The 18,228-nt window shown below is 35.9% G+C and overlaps 2 protein-coding genes across 2 annotated transcripts; one reads left to right on the top strand and one right to left on the bottom strand.

Annotated features, from left to right (window-relative positions):
* Window positions 1-7,202: 7,202 nt before the first annotated feature.
* TRIADDRAFT_53313 (uncharacterized protein) lies at window positions 7,203-12,192 on the bottom strand (the record flags this gene model as incomplete). Its single annotated transcript, XM_002109881.1, has 16 exons — window positions 7,203-7,358; window positions 7,487-7,570; window positions 7,660-7,804; window positions 7,903-8,048; window positions 8,298-8,444; window positions 8,513-8,576; window positions 8,699-8,793; window positions 8,937-9,045; window positions 9,118-9,199; window positions 9,306-9,384; window positions 9,711-9,802; window positions 9,922-9,939; window positions 10,057-10,118; window positions 10,492-10,609; window positions 11,387-11,496; window positions 12,095-12,192. The coding sequence occupies 16 exons, from the start codon at window positions 12,190-12,192 to the stop codon at window positions 7,203-7,205; spliced, it is 1,605 nt and encodes a 534-aa protein (XP_002109917.1).
* A 1,734-nt stretch (window positions 12,193-13,926) lies between these two features.
* On the top strand, window positions 13,927-18,228 carry TRIADDRAFT_53314 (uncharacterized protein; the record flags this gene model as incomplete). The annotated part of the gene is made up of 7 exons (XM_002109329.1): window positions 13,927-14,718; window positions 15,471-15,518; window positions 16,978-17,130; window positions 17,262-17,394; window positions 17,573-17,655; window positions 17,903-17,949; window positions 18,027-18,228. 7 exons carry the CDS (start codon window positions 13,927-13,929, stop codon window positions 18,226-18,228), a joined length of 1,458 nt encoding a protein of 485 aa, XP_002109365.1.

The following is an 18,228-nucleotide window of genomic DNA, read 5'->3' on the forward strand; positions in this document are numbered from 1 at the left end:
CACTGTAGTACAGTACCAACTTGGGGGGGGGGGACTGTAGTACTGTACAGTGTACAGTACATACAGTACAGTACAATACCAACGTCTAGTACTGTACAAATGCGTTGTTTTACAGTACAGTACTGTAAGACTCTGACTCTAGTACTGTAAGACAGTGGACTCTACAGTACAGTGTACTGTACAATACCAACGTCTAGTACTGCAAATGCGTCAACGGTCCTCCACGCCGTGGTGTGTTGACCAACGGTAACGGTCAGCCTACACTCCTACAGTCAATCAACGGAGCCAAATGGTACCGTAACGTACTGCGGACGAGACTGGCCGTTCCGGTCCGGTCCGGTAGCATGATGATACTGTACGATAGGTAGTCACAGTGGACTAGGCTACGTACTGTACACTGTACACTGTACAGTACAGTGATACAGCGGACACCGGTCATGTAGCGTAAAGCCATGCAATGGCTTCGAGTTCGCTGACATCAGTTCTGCTCCGACCATTTCTTCTTCACCATACTGACCGATACTGCTCCGTTTAAGTACTGTTGGCGCTACACTACACATGATGCAGTCTATGATTGAAAGCGCTAGAAAAAATATTATTCCTATTTTCTTTTCCTTGCCCTTACAGTCAGCGCTCGAGGAAAGAGCAAATCGCTATGGGTGGCATCGATGACCGATCGTGTTGATGATTTTACTACTACAGTACAGGACGGTGTTGTGGTTGTACTGTACTGTACCGCAGACAGCACTGGACTGTCCATACTGTACAGTACAGTACAGTAGTAAACAAGTACGCCGAATCTTCACCAGCGCAGGGAGGGGTTCCACGATGGGCAGAGACCCTTTTAATGAATCCAAAGAGAGGACGTTGAGATGAAAGAAACCTTTTAAACCAACCATTCAATCCTCTGTCAATAAAAATGATGAAAGCAGTCAATGTGTGTCGTGCATCACTCATTTTGACTGCCATTTTACTTTCTCTCAAGGGTAAAATGACGATTGGGACCTAGTAGCGAACAGACGGACAACTGTACAGAGTACGATCGTAGTATGTACAGTATACTGTACTGTAGTGCTGACATGGATGTGGACAGGGACTACAGTGTACTGTAGAGTCTAGACCATCAAGGTATTGAACCCAACCGAACCTTTCTCAGACCAGTACAGTACAGTGTGTTTATCTTGGCATCTACAATACAATGTCAAGAGAGATGGTGGTGTTGTGCCTTTGTGTACAGTATTGTTGATATCAAGTTGTTGATCATCATATCCAGTAGAATTGAATTCTTATTTTTGCCTTGGTTTATTACAAATATATTGAATACAATCATCAGCAGCATTCTTCATTCAGCATACTGCATTTTACAACACTTTGACAGGCATCATATACTATCCTGTTACAAGTACTGTAGGTTGCTGCCCAGTCAATCAATCCAATCCATTGAAGGAAATACTGTACTAGTACAGTACACTGTACTGTAAAGCCTTTTTTCCCCCACCACTTCTCTGTCCTGTCCGTTACAGTACAGTGCGCACGCTCATGATCAGTGCAAAGTAGAGTACAATGCATTGAGTGTACAGTACAGTGCTGTACTGTCGTACTGTACTGTATACAGTACGTACTGTACTGTACAGTGTGGACGGGCTAATTTCTATGATTTTGGTGCAAACAGATGGATTAAATTTTTTTTTTTTTTTTGACAAATTTTATATCAGTCTATAGAAAAAGAGTTAATTTACACGAATCTGTCATCAAAATTTACGTACGACGTTTACTTTCATCGTAATTATTAATTAAAGTACCCGAGACGCTACAGTACAAAGTAAAAATGAAGGTTTTGTAAAGTGAACATCCAAGGAGTCGCCGCTGTACAGTACAATGGACTGTGCTGCAGCAAGTTTTCACAACACGGACAGTATCAATCGATATAGAGTACAGTACGCTGATCGCAGTGACCACATCCACCCATACCCGACATCGAGAAATAGTCGCCGCTGGCTTGCAGCGAGTTGTTATTGGACTCATCTGGATTCATGTAGACCTGGAAAAACTTGCCAAAATAAACCAACTTTCTCACACAAGCTAGTAGCCAACTGGTAAGCAACCACTATCCATGTATATTGTGTCTACTGCTCTATTTTGTCATCTTTTTGACTTGAATGGACAATTATGCTAGTGTCAATATCAATGCTACTTTTGTCTCCATTGGATAACTAGATCGCTCGTCCTATTGACGCCAAAACACCAACCACAGCCAGTGGCAAAATTGACTCCAACATTCCACAATTATGGCATACTCACAGCTAATGTTATTTGCTTACGGTAAGTGTTGCATATTGTAGCAATGTGACCTACTTGACAGTAAGATGAACCCGATCTATGGAGAGCATGTCCTTTGCCGCTCTATTTGCATACACAACGCCATAGTACAGTCTATCGTAGTCATCGGACGTAAGGAACAAGTATCGCCATAGCGCTGTCGATCTCTTGTTGCAAACAGTAACAAATATCCATAGTACTGCGGGGTATTGTCTGCAAATCAAAAATTCTTTTTCGTCATCGCTTCTTCGACCAACATGTCCAACTTTATTCACTTGTTCATGACATGGTGACCAAGATAGAAGCAAATACTTGAATGCACCATGTCTTTTGCTATACTGTAGTGAGTAAAGTGCACAAGAGGAGCAGTTTAAATGATTTTCATCCAATCATCATAACATCATTAAACCGATGATTTAAACCGATTGCATTGATTGAACGGCAGAAACGATATCCAGTACGAGTACAGAAATAGAAAAAAAAAAAAAAAAAAGAAGAATGAGAATGATAATCCAGTCTACGCCTTGATTAAACTATTGTTACTAGAATCACGTAGCAAAAGCCAATTCAGTAATGATACAGACTGCATTGCACATGATTATCATGGTTACAACAGCACACGGCATTGCTTTTTGACGGCAATTTGATCAAGTATGCAGACAATTGATCAATTTACAAGAAAAACGCCTATTCGGCCATCCTTGTAACCTTGAATGGATATGGATACTGTAGCACTTGTAGAAAGAGACTCGCACTACTTGGCCTACTCCAACGACAGCACAACCCTACCTGTAAATATCAATGGAGTACATATTGAACTTGCTTGCCATCTTCCTAACGGAAGATATTGTGATAAGTAAATAGAAAATCTTCAGTAATCAGCCTGTCATGCAAAAAAAAAAATATTTAGACATGAAAACAAAGCGGCCAAGATTGCGTATCAACGGCTACTATCGCGCATCATACAGTAGGTTAACATTGGTAGTGGACGACTCAATGGGACGATTGACCAATGAACAGTATCGCAGTAGACTAGCGCCGGTACCAGTCGGTAAGTCGTACCGATTTTGCGCACTCTCTCCACTTGCAGCGCAGTACAGGATGGTGCCAGGTCGGACTGTTCTGGACACCGTATAGTAGTGATGGGAATGAGTTGGTTTTGCCAAGGATTAAGGGAAAAGCACTTCAACAACAGTCTATCTTGCAGCGGATGGGTTTGTCCTTTTAATACTAGCAAATATTGTTACGACTCTATCCTAAGATGAACCATCTCCAATGGAAAGGTAAAACATCAGCCAAGATAGTGCATACTGTCTGTACTCTCCTTGAAAGCAATCCTTGCACTAGCTAGCCAATAGCGATTGCTGACGCTCGCTTAAATGATCATGATCAATGGAGAGCTCAAGTCGTTAGCAGACAACATGCCTACGAGTACAAGTACAAGTATATTTAATTTCAGACATGAATCAATCTTGGGTAGTATCATCCATTCATAATTCAACGTCATCGAGCACATTGTAGAGTTGTAGTTTCCATTTTGATTCCGCCACTTTGTAGGCTTCTTTGCATCAAATGGACATAGGCAATATGTATAATTCTTACTTCTTATCAATATACGCAGCCTGCCTTGCCTCCTTATTGCCTTGTGCTATGGCCAAATATAAAGCTCTTCCTCGCTGTAAGTACAGCATTCAATAATATGTTTCTAATTGAATATTAATCGCTGTAATAATTAATGATTTATCTATTACTGTAATTTAGCGTGTCTTTCTGATGAAGCTATATTTGCACCTGTAATGATATTATTCACTGTAGCTGTACTGTACAGTAGATAGAAAAGCTATCCATTACTTTTCATCCTAAACATTGTTAGAGTATTCCGTCAACAAATTTACAAAAGACCTTTGCCAATACTGTACTATAGTACTGTACGTTGAGTCAATGCATTGCCAAAGAGGAAATAGCGATATCTATTCATCATGAATGAGATACTATGATTCTCATCATACAAGAAAATACTAATACATATTTTATTTTAATGCCAATTTATTTTTGACCATAGCTCGACGCGATGGTGATGATCTTGGTAAGCAACTGCTCTAATATAAGAAATTACCGTATCGATGTTCCATTCTGTAGTAACTGCATACGGTACACAAATCATAGGAGAATGTAGTCTTGAAAAAAAAAGTATTTTTACCGTGTCATGCAAAAATCAAAAGTCTAAAAGATCCGACAATAATTCCAGTTGAAATAGTTTACTTGCAATGTGATAACCACGTTTATAAATTAATTTATAACATAATAGAATCAGTATCTGCGCATTTGTGTGTCAATATTCTAATGGATGCTAAAACACTTTTCTTCTATCTTTATTCAAAGGCGATTCCAGTGTAACTGCTATTGTAATAATATGCGCAGCCATTTCTATGTCAATCATCGTAGGCATATTAGTCTACGTCCGTAAGAAGTGCTGTATGGACTCGAAGGGCTCAGAGGGAAACATTTCAAATAGAAATCGCTCTGCTAGTACTCAAAATTTGATTGAAGGTAACTAAATTTTTAAAGCATACCTAAGGTGCTTAGTTTTATACAGTACACATGGCTGAAACCGAGTAGGATAGATCATCTCTTGGTACTAAAAGGCTTAGCAATAAAGCCTCTTTTTTCGCATGTATAATTTAAAAGTAAACAATATTAATCTTGAAATAATTTGGGTGTTAATGATATATTTTGTTATAACATCGTAATCCTTGAACTGTAGTTCTCTTCTCTTTTACGATCTAATAGCTGATGAAGTTGGAATAGTAGTGCCTGATGATGGCAATGTTGATAACTTGACTGCAACATCACCTGGCGTTTCTAATGATACATCCAATGAAGCAGAGCCCAACAACAATGATAGCGATGGTACAAGTGAGCCTAGTATCACAACTGACTCCAGTGCTTTAGCGGTGAGATTTATTACCGCACACAATCACACTGACATGAATTCTGTTCGACCAAGTCAACGTGTACTTCCACCTCGCATACCTCAAGAACCACCCACTTACCAATCTTCGGTAATCCAGAATGAATTAAACAACAACTGCAATGAAGAAAATACTTCTAACCTTAATCAATAGCTTTGAAAGGCTTTAACTTTACGACTCAAGTCAATTGATATTATGTGGAACATGGAGATTCCGTGTCTCATAAAGTTCTACGGTCTCTCTATTGTGCTAAAGTCTTTAATTAGTTATTCTTGTTTTAGCAGTACTTGATATTTTAAAAAAAAATTTTGTAATTTACCAATTGTAAGGGTAAAGCAATGCAGTAAATGTTTTAACGACCGAAAAAATCCATATGTGCATATACAGTAACTTTTAATGCATTAGTCAATAGAGTTTTTTTGATTCAATCAATCAATCGGTGGTAATGAATGGATACGATGCTGCACTAAAGAATATACAGTACATGTATCTGCAGCATTTTTTTAAAGCTGTTGTTACTCTAGATTCTGGTATGTACTAGCTGTTGTACAATTTCCCTTTATCATGTAATTAAATTATAATACTTTATTAATAGTATCATTTAGATGTAAAGTATTTATCTGTTACTGCTATGCTCGAAGCATCTTATTATGCAACAGTGTTGTTACTACTGTAGTATTTCGTTTACTATATTATCCAATTGGTGACTCCTGTAAATTTAAATTTATTCGCACACTTACACTCGACAAGCTGTGATAATCCTGTTATTTTACTATACACCGTAACTAGGTAATTTCACAGGTTAAAAATTAACTTTCGTAAAAAATCAAAGTGGTATGCTTTCTTAATAATTACAATTGGAAAGATAGGTCTGGATGACCTATAAAAAATAATTGTATCACAAATAAAATAAATCACGTTAGATTATGTACAGTACTTATTGAGCGCTAATTGTTTGCATCAAGAAACGTCATCCTAATTTAGCACCAGGCTATTGCAAAAGTGAGGCAGGCCACATTGAATTCATGATACGAGCCTATCATTTTGCGTGCAACAGACGGAATGATAGTAATTTACTATGAATTAAAATTGCACCACAATGAATATTCAACATAAGGTTAACTTCATTTACTTTAAATCTATCAGTTTTATGAGAGTGAATGATTAATGATTGAATATACTATAGTGACAAGCATCCTTATTGAGTAGACTGCAGTTACTAAACATTCGATACTTGGCTAGATTCTTTGGGATACAACTTATGAAAGCTAGTATTTCCGCTACGCGTACAAAAGGCAAGTTTAAGTCGGTGTAATGTACATTCCTTAAACACATTAATAAGTACATTGCAGATAACTATATTATATACTTATAGAAGCAATTTTGAAATTACAGCCAATTCCATGAATAATACTTGATACTGATTGAACGATACTTATAGTCAGATAATAAGGAATTAACTAAAGTTATAAAAATGTGTCATAAAAATAGTAGTACAGTCCTTATAATCATAATCATTGTTAATATAGTAGTATTGGAGTTGATTTTTACTGAACTCAACACGTTAACAGCTTAAAGAGGGCTTCAAATCTTACCTTGTTAATGCGTATATTACTGTACACGATATATTAGTAGTATAAGCAAGTATGTACTATACGTGCTGAAATAGACTATAATATTATTTCTATTAACACCGATTATATTCAATCAACACGAAAATTTTGATTGGTCTTTCCTACCAACGACAACAGACAATCAGAAGACACTGCGGAAACATACCAGTTAATTGCAAGTTGTACATCGTAAGTTATATAGGGATAAAATTAATATGCTCAAATTATTATCATTTCGTCCTGTTATTAAAAGAATTTTCATTTTACTTTTAGTACCGTCTAAAAAACTTTTTATAAATTAGGTCTCGCTTTCTCGGCTTGATAATTTGATTTCTTGAATTGCACTCATAATAGCCTCAGTAATATCATCGAACACAGGGATCGATGCACGATTTGCAATATCTGATAAATAACTCCTTGCTCGGTTGTAGTCAAGTAAACTTCTACCAGTAACCTAGAAATTAAGTCAGATATATCATTTACCTAGCACCTAAATGTGTACTCGTACTACATAAGAAAATACTTGTTGCATTCAAAAATTTTTGTTCTGTTACTAGATATTCAATACATTATTTTACGCACTGTAACTCCATCTAGAAGGTTTCCGTCGGTAAAATTTTGAATACAGAGAACAACATTCCTACCCAAGCCGATATAGTAAGCGATCTAATAAAACAATACAATAATTGTCACAACACGTTACTCTCATACTGCACAAACATAAGGCTTGTTAAAATTTCAAACTTTTCGGCTACCTCAACCATCGACGCAACACATCGACTCTCATTCCCGATAAAGTATAGCAAAAGTCTCGAATGTTTTTTTGCTTCAGCCTCAATACCAAGAAATTTCATCGACCAGTCAGGTAATTGCGGATTAAAATAGGAAATTGCCTGTTTCCTGTAAAAAATTCATAAAAGACGATAAAAATTCTCATAATCGACTATCAAAACAATAAGATACATGCCTACAAATTACAAAATTCACGGTAGATTTACTTTAGCAACGGAATAGCTACATCTTCTCTCCATGTTGATCGACCACAGCTGCCACCAAGAAATATATCGCGTTCGAAAACCGATTCATCCTTTTCATGTAAAATGTCTGGACCACCATTAAACAACCAATCTAAACAGATCATCCTCTTTGTAAGTCATTTGAAAGACAATACGACAAAGTTAAAGCAAATGCTCTACAGAGCACATGTTGTACAAATATCGATCTTACTTATAAAATTTGTAGTTGTGCCGCTAACAATATTAAATAGAGAATTCAGATAATTTAACTGCGGTTGCTGTATAATCCAAAATGTCCCGAGTTAGACATAGACACAATTCAAAGTTAGCGACTTAGATTAAAAATTTTTACATCTAAATAAAATATATATTATTACGTCTGAAAGCATTTCTGTTAGTAAGCAGCAAAATTCTTCGAACGACATTCTAATCTTAGAAGGATCGCTTTCATACAAGCCCGACAACATTTCTACATTATCCTGCGATAACGCCTTTCCACTAAAAGCTTTGTAGGCTAGAGCAACCTAAAATTTAAATATTTTAAATTAGGAAGAGGTATTTCACGGTTTCAGTTCATCAGCGTAATACCGACCTCATTAAGTGTTAACTTTCCCGAACCACCAGAATTGTAGTCATCATATTTTTCCTTGGCAGCTCTAATGAAAAAGTAAAGTAAAGTATAACAAATCCAACCCATCACTTTTACTGATAAATTTGGGGGCTCACTAATCATAACAATCATACTTCGTAACTCAAGAGTTATATAAAGATGACTTACATAAAACTATCATCTACAGATATATCCGCGAGTCTAACTGGCTGAGCGCCATCATCGGTCGTTAAGTTGGTAATCTTGGTTCCAACTTTAATAACCTGAATAAGAAGCGTCGCTGTTTAGTTACCAAATTGGAAATAACTTTGACATATATGTTAACAAAGTATCTATTCCAATTAGCCTTACATCTTTATATATAATTATATATAGTAAGTTTTGATAATTAATTTTTATTCATAACCTTAGCACAACAGTGAATTGCAGTTTCTATATCAGTAAATACTGGAATATCCACTCTTTCAACCGTATCTCTCAAAAATTTTCGACCACGATTAAGGTCTTCCTTCTCACTATTGAAGTGTGTGTCCCGTATAAGTAAATAGCATCACTCTAAAGTTAATAAAAGTCCTAAAAATAATCACCTAGCTGAAAGTGTCTCGCCAGCTATGGTTGTTTCGGTTTCAGGCAATTCTCTAAGAACTAATATGAGCGGCCCACCACTACCTGGAAATGACAAATATAAAAATACAATATAAATTTATCAGGCTAGCAATATTGATTTTAATAAAATTACACTGAGACGACATAAAGCAAGCAAATACAATTTTACCGGCTACATAAGCTGCTTCCACCATTGAAGACAACCCTCTTGTCGATTCCTCAATTACAAAGAGAAGTAATTCTGCAGTCTATACCAAAAATGTAATCAAGATATAGATTAATATGTAAAATAGATCCTTGAAGTATTAATCATCTACAGAATAAAGTGTATTGATAATTGCTAGTAGTAAGAGTTATTAAAATTGCCTCAATTAGTTATTGACTGTGAGTAAGAACCTGTTTTGCTTGTTCTTCTACTTCTATCAATGCCGGAAACCATTCTTCAACTTGCTACTCGGTATCATGGCAAGGAATAGAGGAAAGAGTAATTATTTTAAAATAAAACTCGATGGCTTATAAACTTTTACAATAGCACAACATACATTGCAAGATATTATAAAAATGAAAGACCTACCGGGTTAAAGTAAGTAATACAATGATCTTTAAGTATTGGTATAGCAATTTCTTTCCTCCATGTCGTTGGGTTGCATGCTCCCCCAAGAAACACTACTCCAATAATATCCATAAAGGATACAACATAAGGTTGTGCATTGTTACATTATAGTATTAAATGGATAATAATTAGTACAGTATGCAGTCTTGATAAATTAGCATCATTATGGTACCTTGAACATTCGGGTGATCTAAAAGTGAAATAACATCATTAAAAATAATTACTAAAGCAAAAAGTGCTGATGGCAAGATTTGTATCCTAGACTCGAGTATACTGCGATTGGCGATCACAGGTAATGTAGTCTTACTTGTTCTTGGGCTATGCTTTCGATTTACAATTAAGCTTCCTTCTTTATTAGCAAATGTTATACTACAATAACGAGCAGAAAAGCTAAAGTTTATATATAAACCGAATATCCTGTGATTTTATCTAGTGCAGTTTCGACGAATATTGTAATATAGGAGTATATTCGAATGCAATTACGATATAATGTTTATTCTATATATATACACTATAGCATCTTATGGCTAATACCGGAAAATAAATAATATCGGAACTATCTAAATTGATACGGTATTAATTACCAATTCAGATAGTTCCGATATATTTAATCAAAAGTTTAAATTATAGTGCTGTAAAATAAATGGGAACTATCAATTAGAAATAGATAAATTACTAAAGTATACAGATATGAAAATATAAGAGAATTTATATTAATAAGTGAGTGTACAAATTGACTAACTTTCTTTCCTGATATTCTTTCTTCAGTAAGGATGCAAAAAATGCAAACTGACCAAATGTTAAACTATTAAGATCGGTATTCTGGCAACATTCATGAGCAGACAATAACATCTCTTCAACTACGCAATTTAATGAACAAAGTCCGTTAGTAAGAAATTAAAAGTAATTCTAAGATTACTATTTAACGGTAAAATTTTGTTCTAAAGCAATATCACTGACTATAATTTCTGCATCATAACATTGTAGGTTAAAGTAAGGGGAGTACATAAAATTTGCTACATCATTTATGTTTCCATTATTAAATGCTACCGCATTCTCGTCACATTGTACAAAGCAATCAATTATAGTTTCATTTTTTTAGTAATGGTAGAATATCGATGTAACTTGAAGTCATTTAGTGTGGAATCTTCATAATACCAAAGAAACAGTAGGTAAAACTGTCGTATCGTAAGATTTTTTGTAACCGATATTTGTGCTTTGCGGTAGAAAAAACATGAGTTATCTTTAGGTAGTTATTATGAATTCATAATTTAAAAATTAGAGTATTTCATAGCGTTGATAGCTACACTATTCCAGGAATTTCATGAAAGGCGATTATACTACTGTAATTTTGATATCTGAGCGCGTTTAGATCATCTTTCTCGAGAATTTGCTTTCGATTTGAAACAATTACACGAATAGTTATCAATCTGGTTGCAGAGTATGCAGCTGTTCAAGCTACATTGATACACGCGTACAGTATGATTATAATATTACTGCCTGCCATAGCGATGGTAAAATGAGTCAACGCCAACATATGCCATATTTGATGTAATTTAATTGCAGTATTGACTAGCAAAAAATAAGTTATCGCGAACAATATCAATTCATGCACATTGAAAAAGGTAAAACTGCACCTTGAGCTGTAGAAGGATATAACTGGATAGAATTGAAGGCTTTTTTAATGTCATCTCTATAAATTTGTTGACTTGCATGGCTGAAATCGTCAAAGAGTATTAACAAATCCCTATGAATTGTAAGAAAAAATGATTAATCTGTAGCAAAATATTCAATATCCTCAGGTTGTATGCATCGAAGATGACAGTAAATTGAACAATTCTCTTGGCTATTGTACTGTAGATCCATTTTAAAATAGCGATTTCAATTTATCGTAGTATAAGCAGAGACAAAATGAGTCAATCGATTAGGAAAGTATTGAGCTATCACTAAAGTAGCTGGAGATAGGAATGACTGGTTATTCAAGACTACTGGATATTAAGCAATGTATTGTCCAGTGGTAATTTAAGGCTCTTTTTTTGCCGTTGCAATATTGTTTTACCGCCATAAATAAATTTACCATAGCGTGTTTTAACGCTATCCATTGGGTTAAAATGAACTGCTGTATTACCGGTGATCAATTTGATCGTACAGCGCCTATACCGTATACGACAATAAAGTCATTGGATTTAAAATGATACACTAATTGAGCAAGATATTCAATGTAACCCATAGTTGTTGTTTACAAGATATCCATCTTACGACACGGTGTCGTCAGTAATCAAGGATAATAACACAAGAATGCAGCATGAATTGCATCATCAATATTCCGTTCAAGATGACTATACCTAGTGACGCTACCAAAAACTAATAGATCACCATGCTCATTTCTGTTGGTGAGCACAGTCTCGACCTCTTCTGTATCTTGATGGAGTAGGTTATCCATTGGATAATGATCAATTTTATCATCAGCAGGACAAGCAATCGATGAAACTATTTGTGTATTTAGCGATCAATTTTTTGCTTGTTTCCTTGGTAAAGCAAAATTGTTTGAGCCTGCTGTTCTGTACAGTACTGTACTTGTACGTTTGATAGTTCAATATAGCGATGTTGCAATGTACTGTACAGTACAGTACATGTACTGTACGTATGGACACTGTAGCTAAACATTGGCGATTCTTCGGATGGACGGACTTTTCTTGACCCAGACGAGGCCGAAAATGTGGCACCGTAGAGTAGTGTTTTTCTTAATTACTTCTATTGTACTAATTCAAAAACACTGGAGACATTTATAGAACTGTTTTCGAGGCAGTACTTTTTGGGTAAAGTAAACGTTGAAGTTGATAGGATTCAAGTATAAAGGATTTCGAGAAATCATTCCATTCAGAATCGAATATTATCATACTGACGCAATAATCAGTACAAGTGTTTGGAACAGTGCAGTACTGCTTCTGCAAGGCCTACAGTAAATGCGAATCGCCCGTTGGACGGAGTTTCCAGTACCGTTTAGTTAATTATTAACAAATAAATGGTAATATTTCCTATTTTATTACAGTACTGTACACTGTACACTAGTGTAAAGTACTGTACAGTACAGTATGTCACATGACGATGTACTGGATGTATCCGTCCGTCACAATTGGCTAAAATTCTACCGCTACCTTTGACATCATCCATTACTTCCTTGTTTTTAAATAAGAAATGTTCCCTCTTTGACATTTGAAAGGCTATAAAAAGTGCTATTCTCATAATATAAGTTAGTTAGCGATGTCGTGCTACTCTGTGATTCTCTGTGTTTCTTCTGATAGCATTTCCAATCATTCTCCTTTCTCTTTATAAATTAAATCAACTTTCTTTCTCTGTATTATTTGTGTGTGTAAAGGCTGACGTATTGGACACAAAACATTCCACTGTATTGTACAGTACGTCAATCAGCAGAGCAAGACATGCAATGGGCAAGCGCAGTAAATGACTTGCTCGGTTTTCACTACACTGTAGAGTACAGTACTTTACACTGTGTAAGTGTGCATGGACTTGGAGAAACGCAGTCCTGTACTGTACAGTCCAACCCCAAATCTTGTACTGTACCAGTGTAACGCCATACAGTATAGTACACACATATGCCAGTTACACCAACATGCCACACACTCATTGTACACTCAATGTACAGTAGACACTGGCAGTGTATTGTACTATCAGAAGAGAGTGCTGGCTCAGCCCTAGTCAGGCTACAAGCAAGAAACAAACAACGTTATAAAAGTTTGCTGCCGCGATTTGGAGCAATATTCTACCGTAGAAGGGAAGCATAGTGGCATTTGGCCGTGTTATTCTAGTCCTGTGTCCAAATCAGTTGTTAATACAGTATACGCAAGTTGTAGTAGTCTGCGGTAGACAAGTACCATTGACGTACAATTTTGGGACAAATTGTTTTTCCAGCGGGGGGAATCCTATTTGGCTGATCTTTCCTAATGTCATCGATCGACTTTGGAAGTTACGAGTAACCGCAAAGGAAACACAAGTTGTATTCAAATTCTTCTTGGTCTTAGGCGGTGATCTTGATCCAGACTGCTGATCAAAACTTGTTCTCCTATTTTACTTGGATCTGGAATTCAAATCGTGCTCATTTTTGGGGAGCAGTCCGCCTCCTTCGTCATACTTGACCAAATTACCAACGAGAAACATGGAAGAAAAAGGAAGTAAAGGAACCACTCATACCTTGATCAGAAATTTTCTTATTCGTTGTAGTTTTTGCCGTAAAAAATTTGGCGACTGGAACAGTTCGGCACCGTACACGTTTGGCTGTGGGCATACAATTTGTTCCAACTGTTTGGCTTCAGTCGAAGATGACTGCTGTCCTGTTGACAATTATAAGTCGGCGATATCGGTCAGAACGCTGCCTCCCAACACATGTATATTATACTTGATTGAAGTGGCTGTACCGGCTAACGCATACGAAACGATGATTTCAAATCATGGCATTGAATATTATCAATCCATGATTTTGATGGAAAAATTAGTTTGTGTGTTGAATCCCAATGCTTTCAAGAAAATTAATAACCAAGTCAAACCGATCAACTTGGCGAAATCTTTAGAGCGTAAATTAATTTCTTTGGCAAGTTGTCAGCTACTTGAAGAATTGGGCAGGAAAGATATTATCAAGTATATTCGAAAACTAGGCGAAAGAATTTTATTAGAACTCATTTTACTAATGAAGAGTAGACAACAACAAGTCAATGAGTTATTTGCTGCTTTGCGTTCTCTCAAGTGTCAACTTTTTGGACCCAAATTGCAAGAAATGATTATGCGTTTATTATACAATATCATGAATGAAGGGGAAAGAATATCCAGAAAAACTTTGACCGCCTACCTCATCCATCAGTTAGATGGACGTTTTAAAGAAGAATCGAAAAATATTTCCAATACATCCATTGGTCGTGCTATTCAGTTACTTGTGCGTGGCAGTTGCTTTGAGGTAAGTTTTCCAACTAGAAATTCATCTTGAAGGAGAAGAGCACCTCCATGACATTTTTCTGTCGGACATGGAATATGTTATTCTGTACAATATCAGTAAACAACTTCCAACGTCATAGTGTCGCTAGCAAATGTTGATATGTACTATACACTACACTATCCAAATCACCATGATGTTTTGTACACAATATCATTGGTATGGGTCACGTTCATCATCGTCTTGGTGTGCCCCTTTTCACAGCAGTACTGTACTGCATGTATAGAAAAAGTCATTTGTACTGCTCTCTAGCACGGTTCCGGGTACATTACCCGTACTGTAGACACTACGAATGGACGTGCACCGGTGCGTAGTGTGACCGGCATCTCGTGCTTTTTTTTGGGGGGGGGGGGGAAGGAATAGATGAAATCGAGGTTTTCTCCTACTAAATCCAACGATTCAAACCGATATGTGTCTTGCTACTTTTACCGTTATGACATCGATAAAGCCTATGTAACATGTTTTGGTGAAATGATTATAGTTAACACTGCTAACTTTTCATAGTTAATGGATGAATCGAGGTTTTCTCCTACGAAATCCAACGATTCAAATCGATATGTGTCTTGCTACTTTTACCGTTATGACATCGATAAAGCCTATGTAACATGTTTTGGTGAAATGATTATAGTTAACACTGCTAACTTTTCATAGTTCATGGAATTTTTTCAACTTCGATATCTTTATTGATCAATTTTTATTTATATTTGTATTTTTAGGTCATTCCTAGAGACAAAGGAGGATCGCTATTAAAGTTAAAAGACGAGGTAAATACAGTGCCGTGCTAATTCCTTTTTTGGTAGTAGTATGACTAGAGTACAGTAGTTGATAGGTGTACGGTTTACTAGTGATCTGCCTGGATGGAATAGTTTCGAATTTCTTACCCATGTTGTCTAGTGGATGATTCTAAAGGAGTAGATGGATCGCTAGTCGAGATTGGAAGAAAAAAATTTTTCAGAACAACAGTACAGTACTTAGTACTGACGATAGCCAGGCGTTACAGTAATTCTGTATACTGTACAATACTGTCACTACTGTACCCTACAGTATATATCTACACTACAGTACGGTACAGCAGAATGCCGTACGTTGAAACTATTCATTATTATTTTTTTTTATTTTTATTTTTGAATGCTCTTTAACTGTTCAACATCAGTACGACATCAACAACATGATACGCAATCATTCTAATTTAGATTACAGCACTGTAGTTTGAGGATATTGGCTGATACTTTGTCGCTCCAGAATAGGCCACAATTGACTCAATTCATTCTTTAATATTTATTTGAATTAAATCGTAAGTTATACGCTTGGAAATAAAATAGAGCAGACTGTAAGAAAATACTCTATGGAAGGGGGATTTGAATTAGAATTTTTACTGTTTTGTTGACAACAGTACAGTAAAATGCATTCAGTACTTTGCGATAAAGATACAGTAAGCACGGATTTTGTTACGACTGTTCTTATAAGAAGTTCAGTTTGCAAAAATAAATAATTTATTTTTAGATTTTTTGTTTTGTTACTGTTTTATAACATGACTTAGCTATACTGTACACAGTGTACAGTGCAATACACTACGTACTGTAGTATTGGACTACTTGACTATTTAATTCCAAAAAAGTCGAATATACCAATTGCTCAACTTTAGCTCTTAACAGAGTGGACAGAGATCTCATTTTATACGCGTATAAATCAATTTATTACAGTGAAATGAGACATTCATTTTGGAATTCAAAGTGATGTCTTTTCGCTTGGTTTCGGACTTTCACTTCCGTACTTTTCAACCGAGCATACCAAGTACTCGGGGGCACTTGTGCACTTTTTGGTTTACTGTACTCGGTACCTGTATCAGTAGCCCACTGTACTGTACATTGTACAGTACAAATTAGTACCAGTATACTGACTACAAACCATAAATGACTGGAATCGCAGTTTTTAACTAGTCTTCAACCCTTGACGGCCTGATCACAGTCTACGGTACTCTACTAGACCTGGAGATAAAGTTTATTAAAGCTCTGAATTCGTTAGACAAAATAGTACGTAGGCCGACGGTAATCATTACAGTACTGGCAGAGACTCTTTTTCAATTGCCCTGCAGGGTAATCGTAGACTATTATAGTAATAACAGTTTGGTGCTGCCGCAATCGATCAATTCGGTCATTTTTATTTTTTTCCATACGTTAAAAAATACATTTTAGTAATCTAAATATTTATGCTTAATTTTAGATTCGAAACTATGAGCAGTTTCGACAAAAGCTAGATGCTGCCGTCATTAAAGTGGCTTTTGAATACGATGTGCACCTGAAAGTGGAGAAATGGTCATTAATTCTTTATGGATCAACGGATAAAAGCCAATATTTGAATTCCATGATAGACAAGGTAACGTTTCGATCAAGTTTTATAAAATTGAATGCATTGTTGAAATCTATAAAAAGTGGTAATAACATTATACTTACAATTAGTAAACTTTTAATTTATATTGAGAACATGAACTTTGATGATTGCTTTAGTTGCGACCAGCTTGCCTGTTAAATAGCCGGCTTAAGCATATTTCCTGCACCCTGAATGAGGAAGTCGGTAAACCGTTTCAAGCTTTAAGAAAATTAATACCACAATTTAGCAGAATAGAAATGCTAAATCCCGGTATGCAATCTACGATATTGATACATAAAGTAAAGTAAACTACAGCATGTCGATATCGCACTACAACAACATTCATACTGTACTGTATGATATTGTCACGATCAGTCATACGAACAAATATAACAAATGAGTATTTTTCCTAATTTTAATGGGTTATTGTATTTTCTTCTCTATGCAGATGACGAATATGACCTAGCAAAGGTCAAAGAGATGTTAGAAGTTGCCGTAGAGATACTATATGCGCTTCTAGAATACTCTGAGGTGAGTTAAATTCTACTTATTTAATAGCCATGGCTCATCGTGCATGATTTACTGTATACAGTAGTAGGGTAAATTTTTATTCTGCTTTACAATTGGAATATGTGAAGCAGGTGTAGATATACCGTATACATAACGGCTTATGCAACGTGGTACTATTAAGCTCTACAACATGACAGAATAATGGCTTTATTTATTATAAACTTTATTATCAATGTAATTATATTCTTACTATTTTCCCCATATAAAGCATTTCGGCAAAGCTAAAGATCAACGGCAAGAAAATGCTCCCACTGAGTAAGATATGCTGTATTCCCGTACAATGCATAAAAGTCTAACTTTTTAGTAATTTTTATTTTAACCTTACTTTGTAGTGTTGTTGTAAATCCACCGGATATTATCACTTTGAAACTGGATGATCCAATATCTTTTAACACACTCGACAATGCTGCTGATTTGTCGAGTGATGAAAGCGTAGATGGTACTGATGACCTAATCATCTCTCCTGTTCCGTCTACACCTCTTAAAGATGGAATTAATCGTGCTGTAGGATCAGCTGTGGCTATTAGTCCATAA

The sequence above is a fragment of the Trichoplax adhaerens genome, genomic scaffold (genome assembly GCF_000150275.1).
Source record: "Trichoplax adhaerens TRIADscaffold_2 genomic scaffold, whole genome shotgun sequence".
Taxonomy (NCBI): domain Eukaryota; kingdom Metazoa; phylum Placozoa; class Uniplacotomia; order Trichoplacea; family Trichoplacidae; genus Trichoplax; species Trichoplax adhaerens.